At 39.6% G+C, this 9,464-nt stretch overlaps 1 protein-coding gene across 1 annotated transcript; it reads right to left on the reverse strand.

Annotated features, from left to right (window-relative positions):
- Window positions 1-1,845: 1,845 nt before the first annotated feature.
- LOC115792462 (T-cell surface protein tactile) lies at window positions 1,846-6,639 on the reverse strand. The gene is made up of 7 exons (XM_030747001.1): window positions 6,498-6,639; window positions 5,924-6,274; window positions 5,312-5,427; window positions 5,060-5,216; window positions 3,167-3,589; window positions 2,405-2,507; window positions 1,846-2,187 (listed from the first exon to the last, which is right to left on the reverse strand). Exons 1-7 carry the CDS (start codon window positions 6,556-6,558, stop codon window positions 2,058-2,060), a joined length of 1,341 nt encoding a protein of 446 aa, XP_030602861.1. The 5' UTR covers window positions 6,559-6,639; the 3' UTR covers window positions 1,846-2,057.
- Between the last annotated feature and the right edge of the window lie 2,825 nt (window positions 6,640-9,464).

Below are 9,464 nucleotides of genomic sequence, written 5' to 3' on the forward strand. Positions count from 1 at the left end.
TAAGAAAGTAAAAGTAGTTCTTTGGAGGATGTTTCTACCTGCTATTTTTGTGTAAAACTAACCAAACCTCATTATATATTATTGTAATAATATAAAATAATATTACATGAGAATACAAACGTTATTCCAATCTAAATTTTAATCCTAATGAATGCTCTCAGCTTGAAACTGTTATGTAGGACACAAACTGTGAAAGGGAATTTAAACACAGCTCTATTCTCTGTGTCCTCCATAGTAGAGGGTGACTGTGCCTCCACCTAAACACCAACATGAGGATACTCAGGGGTTACAGTGGGATTCAGAAGGTGGAAGAACCCTAAGATCAGCTGTAGTGGCTCTGCATGGGGAGAAGAATCACAGCTTTCTATTGTGAGCTGCAGTAAATGATGTTGGTGTGCAGGCTGTGATCAGCTGACCTGCTGCTGCTGCTCTGAGGTTTACTGCTCTGTGTGGATGAAGTGAACTCACAAAGATGTAACCCAGTATTTCACAGCTATCTGAGCTGATCTCCATCCCCTACACTGACAGCATACAGGCTGTAGAAATGTTGGATTCAGTGAATGAATCTCAGCATCAGCAGCTTTGATTCAGACTCATCTCTGCTGCACTGATGTAACCTGTAACTCTGACCATGAACACAAACACTGTGCTCCAGTCCAACACAGAGCTTTACTGTAAATACAGTACAACAAGCTAACCTAAACTGCAGTATTTTCATACAATCTTTGAATTACACAAAGTCAGCATACTTCAGTTTTTTTTCCAGTCCTTACCTTTAATTCTAACCTCTCTTCTTCCTCTCCTGTCCTCTTTCTCCATCTCTGAGTGAACTTCTCTCTCTTTGCTCTCCCTGAAATACAGCAACTCTTCTTTTAGCTAGCTGTGTAACAAACTGCACACACTTTGTGTTTGCTGATATTTGTTGAGCATTTAGAAACGTTGCATTTACCTGCCACACGTTACTCCCTTCGTGCTCGCTCCTCTTCAGTAGCGCTAGCTAAGCTGTTTATGTGCCGCAGCGCAACTTACGGACTCGGTCCGGTCCGCTGTAACCCCTGATTATAGCGCTATAAATGAGACATTAATTATATGGGTTTGCGTATTTAATCCCTTTGTACGAGATAAGCCCCGATGATGGAGGATACGCCAGTACGATTGTCTCTAATGTGTTATTATTCCTCCGTTTAGGCTCAGATCGTTTGATGTTTGACGGCGCACTGACCGGAAATGCAAACTTCTCTCTGACATGTTAAAAAGTAACGAGTCTGTTTGAAAATGTAAGAAGTAGAAAGTACAGATACTTGTGTAAAAATGTAGGGAGTAAAAGTAAAAAGTACTCAGAAAAATAAATACTTAAGTAAAGTACAGATACCTGAAAAATCTACTTAAGTACAGTAACGAAGTATTTGTACTTCGTTACTTCCCACCTCTGACACCAGTGCACAAAGCAGGTCCATAAAGACATGGATGAGCGAGTTTGGTGTTGAAGAACTTGACTGGCCTGCACAGAGTCCTGACCTTAACCCGACAGAACACCTTTGGGATGAATTACAGCAGAAACTCTGAGCCAGGCCTTTTCCTCCAACATCAGTCTCTGATCTCACAAATGCACTTCTGGAAGAATGGGCAAAAATTCCCATAAACACTCTCCTAAACCTTCTGGAAAGCCTTCCCAGAAGAGTTGAAACTGTTATAGCTGCAAAAGGTGAGCCCACACCATATTAAACCCTTTGGATTAAGAATGGGATGTCACTCGACGACTGAATATCAATATAGTGTAAACAGTGAACAGAAGATGTAAATAACACCAGTTGTGTAAAAGTCACTTTAATGAAATTCATCGTGCATTTATTTTCAGCTATTGTAAATATACATAGTGGGATGCATATTAATACAAAAACAAACATTAAAAAAACACTTAGAAAATATATACACAGAGACACATTTGCAAAGTAAAAGTCAAACCATTTTGTAACACCTCATGTAACCAAAAGAGGACACGGCTTAAACCACAGCCCCACAATTACTGCACTTTCCGGTTTTTGAACTGACATATTTCATATTTGAGTCTCTATTAAAGAGTTACACCTCGAAATGGGAAAAGTCTCTGTCAGAGTCTCGCTGTGTCTTACTGCTGTGTACTTGACTGGAGGTGGAGGGGGTTTGAAAGGAGGTGGTAGATCCATCCTATAAAGGAAGAGTCAGAGAACAAATATTGAATTGTAGCATTGTTAGACAGCTGAAACCAGAGAGCATTTGCAGGTCATGTATTGTAGGTCATGTGCGTCTTTTGGAAAATTTGACATATATCAATATTTTTGATGTCTTTCACGGTCACCCGGTGCATGACCCTGTGTAAGCAAGTGTAAAGGATAGTGGAGTGCATAGATAGTAAGAGTTTTACCTGCTTTTTATAACTTGTCTTCTGAAGAGAACGGCAGCCACGGCGATCAATACCAGCATCGGAACAATGATTAACACCAACAACAGATGAATCGGTACCGTATCTAAGAAGCAGATTGTGGGAATGGAAAATGTGATTTTTTTTTTTGTACAGCAACAGCCACAGATATGTTTCTAACATATTGATTGTCTTGCTCCGGTGAAACCGAGCAGACTTCAACAAATACCGATAATAAATGTAAAGCTACGATGTGGAAACTTTTTTTTTGCCTCGAGGCAGAGAAGGGTGTCTCGCAATCCTCCCCCTCAGTTTGTCATGCAGCATCCCCCTAGAAGTAGGTGCTCCCCTTAATGAGTTTTCTACCTGTAAAAGGCATCTAGCCGCAGGCTGAGCAACAGTTTCATATATTATGAAGATGCAGCTGGTGAAGGCAAAGAAACTCTGGCTTTTCAGGCTTTGCCTTTTGAGCATTTATATATGCTGTTGTTTGCCTGTTTTCAAGCTGCTTTATTTCCCAGCCCTGTGACCTTGATATCCACAAAGGCACTCACTCTGATGGCAGTCCCCAAACGAAATGCACACTGTCTCATAGCAGCACTAACAAGTCTTTTTTTTTTTTTTTTTAATACAGCTAGAGGCAGACTGGTAATGTATAATAATTTTTTGCATTAAAAAAAACAAGCAACTCTTAACACTGTGCTAATACACACTTAGAGATTCAGATATAAATCATTTTTTTAAACATTCAAACCAAATTTTTACCTTCAGCACCTCCAGTTGGAGTTCCTCCGGGATTTTTTGAAATGCTTCCAGACGTGCTGGATTCTTCTGGTGTCGTTGAGAAAGTGCCCTCTGGTTGCTGTGTATGTAACTTGGACTCATTCTTCATCCCACCACTGGCCGTTTCCTGTGTTGAGCTCAGCACTGTACTAAGATGTACAGTGCGCGATGCTGTAGAGTTGACCAAACCTTGGGTATAAGACTGTGTGGCGGGCGATGACGTGACATTGATATGTGTAGAATTTGTAAAAGAGTTTACATGCTCAACAGTTGTGATTGTAACATTTGTGGTGTTTGGAATAGTTGTAGGGACGATGGAGGTCCAATCTGTGTGGTCAGAAAGGTCAGGGGTTGGTGACGTTGTAAGGCTGATGCCTGCTGATTCAGTCAAAGCCTGTGGTGACCCTGCCAAGATACAGAAAGAAAGAATAAGCCTGTTAGCAATAATGTACTGGAGAGGGTGCTGGGTGTTGTCTTCACAGTGTCAACCAGGCAGACCAGAAACTGCTGACATCAAACACTGTGCACATTACAAAATAAACTGTAGCCTATCAATCACATTGAAATCCTGTTATTTTGTTTATATATTGTCTAGAACATACTGTAGACATAATTTCCACTGGGAAATAAACTTAATTGCTTGCTCACCTACGCTTAAACTTTAAAGCCTCTCATATCTGTGATATACAGCTTTGCTTTAAATGTGTTTCCAAAGTGTAAAGCTATTCATTGAACCAGCATGAAGAGTAGGGATTATAATTATAGTAGAAGACAATTTTAAATTACCCAGTGCAAAATAATACATCATTAAAACATGGGTTATGTTGGCATTCTGGGGAATATGCATAATCAATACAGCTAAAATATTTTAGGTATCTAGTCTGTGGAGCCTTGGGCGCAGATTCATGAGGCAAAGGTGTGGGTATGAATTTGCAATATCGATAGTGCAATGTATAAGTGTTCTTTTTTTAATTAGGATGGTTTCTCTCCTGTATTTCAGTTTTATTGCTACCATGCATACCTTGATTCCTACATCTGGAGAGATCAGATGTCCATTGAGACACAACTGAGAGAGTGATGCCATATTTTGGTAATGTACATATCTATTGTGCTATGAGAAATTGTGACCTATTTCAATATTTTCAATCCTTCACTTGCTGTGCTACTACAATCTGACCAACAGATTGTGCTCTTACCCCGTGCGATGATTCAGAGCAGCTGCTGAGATACGATTGAGTGTGTTTGTGTTTGCGGTTTGAAACTAGATAGAAAGAAAGAACGGGAAGTACACTGTGACGTCTGTGTGGCTTCTATTTGTTCTTTTCTTTGTCACATATTCTCTTGAGAAGCATCTAGAAAGGATGAAAAAGTATACAAGTGGGGATTGTTTTCCTAATTGAGCACCGCTGGCTCACAGCACTCTGTCAAGCCACTTAACCAGTGGTGGCAGGCAGACCACATGCAGTTTGGTTGTATTGAAATTTAAACCTTTGAATTATGTTTTAGCTGATCATACTTCAGTACTCCTTCTAATCCCAGTGGACAACTGATGTAAAGCAAATAATTGAGTCTTTTTTTTTTTAAGTTTGGCAGTTCCCAATTTATTCCCATATCCTGCTACATTCTCATAACATGGCTGGCAGCTTCACAATCCTTTGAATCTCTCTCCTTCCTTTCAGCTAATTAAAAATTAAAATTGAGTGAGCTACAGTATAATAACAAAAGTTCAAATATCAGCTTTCTGGTCCACTGCAGTTTATTAAGTCATTCAGTCTCTTGGGCCCTCTGCTAGATTGATAATCCAGCCCTGGGGAAATGATGAAATTGAGTATGACACAAAGAGGCAAACAGCAGTGACGAACTGAAGACGCTCACCTGTCTTTAAACTTGTGGTTGCTGTTAGCACCGTGACCACAAACTCTTCATGCAAACGTTTGTTTCCTGTGTTGACAGCCAGCGTGTAAACCCCGGCATCAGCATCAGTCACCCACCAGAGCTCCAGAGATTCATGCTCTGACAACAGTTTGTTATTCTGGGGCAAAGCAAAGATTATGTAGCACAGGAAAACCTTTCATTTTGAAAAGAGGTCGGAGAAATTCTCTAAATTCAGTTTCAAGTTTCCTTTACCTTGGTCCACCTGTACTTTGCATTTGCATTTGGAAGTGACCTGCAGCGAATTGTCACGTTTTCCCCGTTACGGGCTTCGACGGTGCCATTCACATCACACGTTATTTTAATGTCATCTGTTGAAGAAAACATGACATTAATTTGAATTGTTGACATCACAAGAATGTTGTGAAAAAATATCTGCAACAAACGCAGGGTATCAGCTAAAAATCAACCAACTGACTGATGTGAAAAACACCTTTTGTAAAATTTCTTCTGCCTCTATTATGATCACAACAACCCTTCAGCTGAACAAAAGGGTGTATTGTGCCCTGTGTCATGATACAAGTACATGACTGATGAGGAAAAAATAATTCCACAAAGAAAAGTGTGTATCGTAACGAAGCTCCTAGATACATTCTTGCAGTTATTACTTGGATTTGCTGAGCGGTAAATAACTGCTGAGATTGGCAGAGACTGAGCACTCTGATGCAACCACGAGTAACGTGAAATATATGCAATAGACCATTAGATAGAAAGATGTTGTGCATTTCTATTTAAATAATGTATCCTGTGTGGTCTACAAAGTCTGGCTTAGGTATTTAGACATGCTGGTAATAGCGTTCCTCTTACCTTTGATTATTAGCTGTGTTGTAGTCCGCAGGGAGCCGTAAGGAAAAGAAGCAATGTCACAGGAATAGTTCCCTTCGTCCCATTTCTTGACCTCAGGAAGTTGCAAATAGGAGCCCCTCACTGTGTTGGTACTATTGTGCTCAAAGTGGATGGTGACATTTTCCCAGAACCGATAACTTCCATGAACTGGGCTGTACAAAACCAGCTTTGTGGTTTCATGTGTTTTCTTACTCCATTCAATGCTGACAATCTTGGCATCAGCAGGACTTATTACAATGCAGGGTAAGGAAACGTTCTGGCCCACTACAGCTTCCAACTTTTCATGATGATACAACTGAACACCCCGGAGGCCTGTCACACACATCAGATAGTGTTAGAAGTGAGAAAAGTTAGGAGACAAAATCACTTACACTTTGAAGTTGATAATATAGACTGCAGTCTGCAGGGGTGCAGGCAGAGAAAAACATAGCATCATAGTAAGGCAGCTTGTCACACCAGAAGCCAATATCCATCTGACAATCAATGTTGAATATCCATCTTTGTTGGCATATCATATAGGTATGTCCAGGATTACCCTGAATGGTAGAAGCAAGCAGCAGAAGAGAGAGAACCATTCCCAATGCATATCCAGACATTTTTGAGGTGCCCAAACGCGTTATGACCAATCAGGCTGAATCCATCGAGCCTGATTGAGGTGCTCAGGAAAGACAGAAGCGATACACTGTCAACTGAGGTTAAAAAATGGGGCAGAAACTGTGAGACAGGATGGCCTATCTTTACAGGAAGCCACACAGAGACAGTGACTCATACGTGCATTACTGAAACTTTGTGGTAAAAAAAACCTGGTGCAAAGCAGACTTTTGCAGTAACGTGCTTCTCTCGCATCTTCTTTTTGTCAGGACAAACTAAAAAAAATACAGAGAAATGATTAATTTGATTTCAGACTATATCAATGATGGTCTAAATATCCAGCAAGAATGATACCAAGTTGGACACACCTACCCAAATAAAACAGAAAAGTTAAAATAATTTAAATTAAAAGTATACCCTAAGTACACCACAGATGAACAACACATCACATATTAGATTGTGTCATTATTTAATTTACAAAAACTGGGACAAAATGCAGAAGCAGTGTGTGAAAAACTAACTACACCCTTACTTCTAAATGCTGTTAGTGTGGAGGTCTGGAGCATTCAGGTGTATGCTAGCACAGTGCCAAGGAGGAAAGGCATCAGCAATTGTTGCTGCCCATCAAACTCAGAAGGGTTATAAGGCCATTTCCAAACAATGTAAAATCCATCATTCTAGTGAGAAAGTGAGAAAGATGGGGGGGGGGGTTAATGGGGTAAAACATGCAGCACAAATGCCAGTATTCCCAATAGTGGATGTCCAGGCAAATTCATCCCAAGATAATACACCATAAGAGCTATAATTTAGACTCTACAGGCCTCAGTTGGCATGTTAAATGCTAAAATTCATGACAGTACAATTAGGACTGAATAAGTACGGCTTGTTTATAAGGGGGTTGCCAGGAGAAAGCCAATTCTCTCTAAATAGAACTTGGCAGCATGGTGAAGGAGCATCTAAACAAACCACAATACTTCTGGAATAATGTCCTTTGGGCAGACAAGGCCAAAGTGAAGATACGTCGCCATAATGCACAACGCTATGTCTGGCAAAGACTAAACACAGCATATCAGCATAAGCACCTCATACCAACTGTTAACCACAGTGGTGGAGGGGAGATGATCTGGGCTTGCTTTGCAGCCGCAGGATATTGCAGTGATTGAATCAGCCATGAACTCCTCTGTATACCAAAGTATTCTAGAGTCAAATGTGAGTCTGCCCGTGCAACAAACGAGGTCAAGCAACAGGACAATGATCCCGAGCGCAGCGGCAAATCTACAACAGAATGGCTGAAAAAGAAGAGAATCAATATGTTGCGATGACCCAGTCAAAAGTCCAAACATCAACCTGATTGAAATGCTGTGGCATGACCTTGAGTGAGCTGTGTATGAATGAATGCGTACAAACCTTAATGACCTGAATTTACGTGGTAAAGAAGAGTTAGGAAAAATTCCTCCACGTCAATGTGAGAATCTGATAAACTCCTACAGGAAACGATTACGTGGCCTACTTTATTTTTCACGATGGCATGTCAGTGTTTTGCTGAAACAACTGATGCTTTGTCACACAACTTAATGAAGTCACCTAAAAATAAAACATAATCATGAATTATAATTAGTACAACCAGTTTGAGAAACACAATTAAAACTAGACTGTCACATGCTTCAAAGGAATAAAAACACACTGCTGCACAACACAGCAGTCAAAAGACCCCGTCTGTACATGGCTCTCACTCATCTCAACAGACAACACATAGAACTCTTAGTTTCCTAGCAGTTTGCTTAATTGATTGCCTGATATTATTGGGTTAGTTAATGGTTAACCTCTCCAAGCAGAACTTATTCTAAAGCTCATCACACTTGTGTTGAGTGTTACAGAAATAATGGGCAATTTCGGCAAAAATGATTTTATTACTCCGGTAAACACTTTGTTTACCCCATTCATTAGAGATGAGAAACATTGTTCCTGTAAGACATTATGTCACAATACTCAAATCATAATGCATAAATTAATTCTTCAAAGAAGATTGAATCATTTGCATGCAGCTTTGAGAATGATAGCTTCAAATAACTATATCCAATTAGCACAGATCATAAGAATAAACTGGAAAATTTGTTTAAATCTTCTAACCGAAGGCTGCAAGGAGACATGTGTAACTAATGAGGGCCACAGGCCAAGAAAAAGTTGATAATTCAGGAAAAGATTTTCGGAAAATTACCCTTTAGGGATTTAAGATTAAGAAAACGGCTGGTAATCTTATTTGATGAATAAGTTGCTGTGTTTTCAAAGGTAACTATAATTTTTTTTTCTTCAATATCTAATTTGTGCAAGCAGAGAGAAAGCACTTGTTATGTTATTAGTATTCCAAAATACTGTTATCCACTGCATTCCCACTTATTTACTCTCTGTCTTCTTTCCCATTCATTTATTTTGAATGTTTATTTCAAACCAAAATCCTCCAAACTGGAAGAAACTGTCCTGAACCTTAGCTGTGCATATGCTGTATATTGATTGGCTCTTATGTTTCCAAGTGTGTCTCTCTTACAACTTCACTGGTGTCAGTATCATCCCAGTTTTTATCTATTTATCATCCATTTGATAATAACAGCATCACGTCCACAGTGAGTCACGGAAATCTCAAAGATTTCTGGCACTCTCATCATCACTGTGATTACTTTATGAAGTACAGTAGTCCAAGACAAACGTGATAACAGAATGATAAGCACATGACTAATTAGTATTATTGTGTCTTAAAATCTCTAACCAGAGTTCCTGACAGAAAATTTGAATGATATAAATATGAATTATTCTCACACTCTCATAAGTTACAATTAAATGAATGAAGAAGCAAATCTCTGTCACTTGTTTTAGTATGCTCTGTCTCCACCTTCTTTGATGTGCTGAGAAGGAA

This window comes from Archocentrus centrarchus, chromosome 14, assembly GCF_007364275.1.
Source record: "Archocentrus centrarchus isolate MPI-CPG fArcCen1 chromosome 14, fArcCen1, whole genome shotgun sequence".
Taxonomy (NCBI): Eukaryota; Metazoa; Chordata; class Actinopteri; order Cichliformes; family Cichlidae; genus Archocentrus; species Archocentrus centrarchus.

Excerpts from the sequence above, each read along its gene's own strand:
- LOC115792462 (XM_030747001.1), bottom strand. The coding sequence starts at position 6,558 with ATGTCTGGATATGCATTGGGAATGGTTCTCTCTCTTCTGCTGCTTGCT. Across the intron at positions 5,217-5,311 it reads CAAAGTACAGGTGGACCAAG|AATAACAAACTGTTGTCAGA; the intron begins GTAAAGGAAACT and ends GCTTTGCCCCAG. Across the intron at positions 3,590-5,059 it reads AACCACAAGTTTAAAGACAG|GGTCACCACAGGCTTTGACT; the intron begins GTGAGCGTCTTC and ends GTATCTTGGCAG.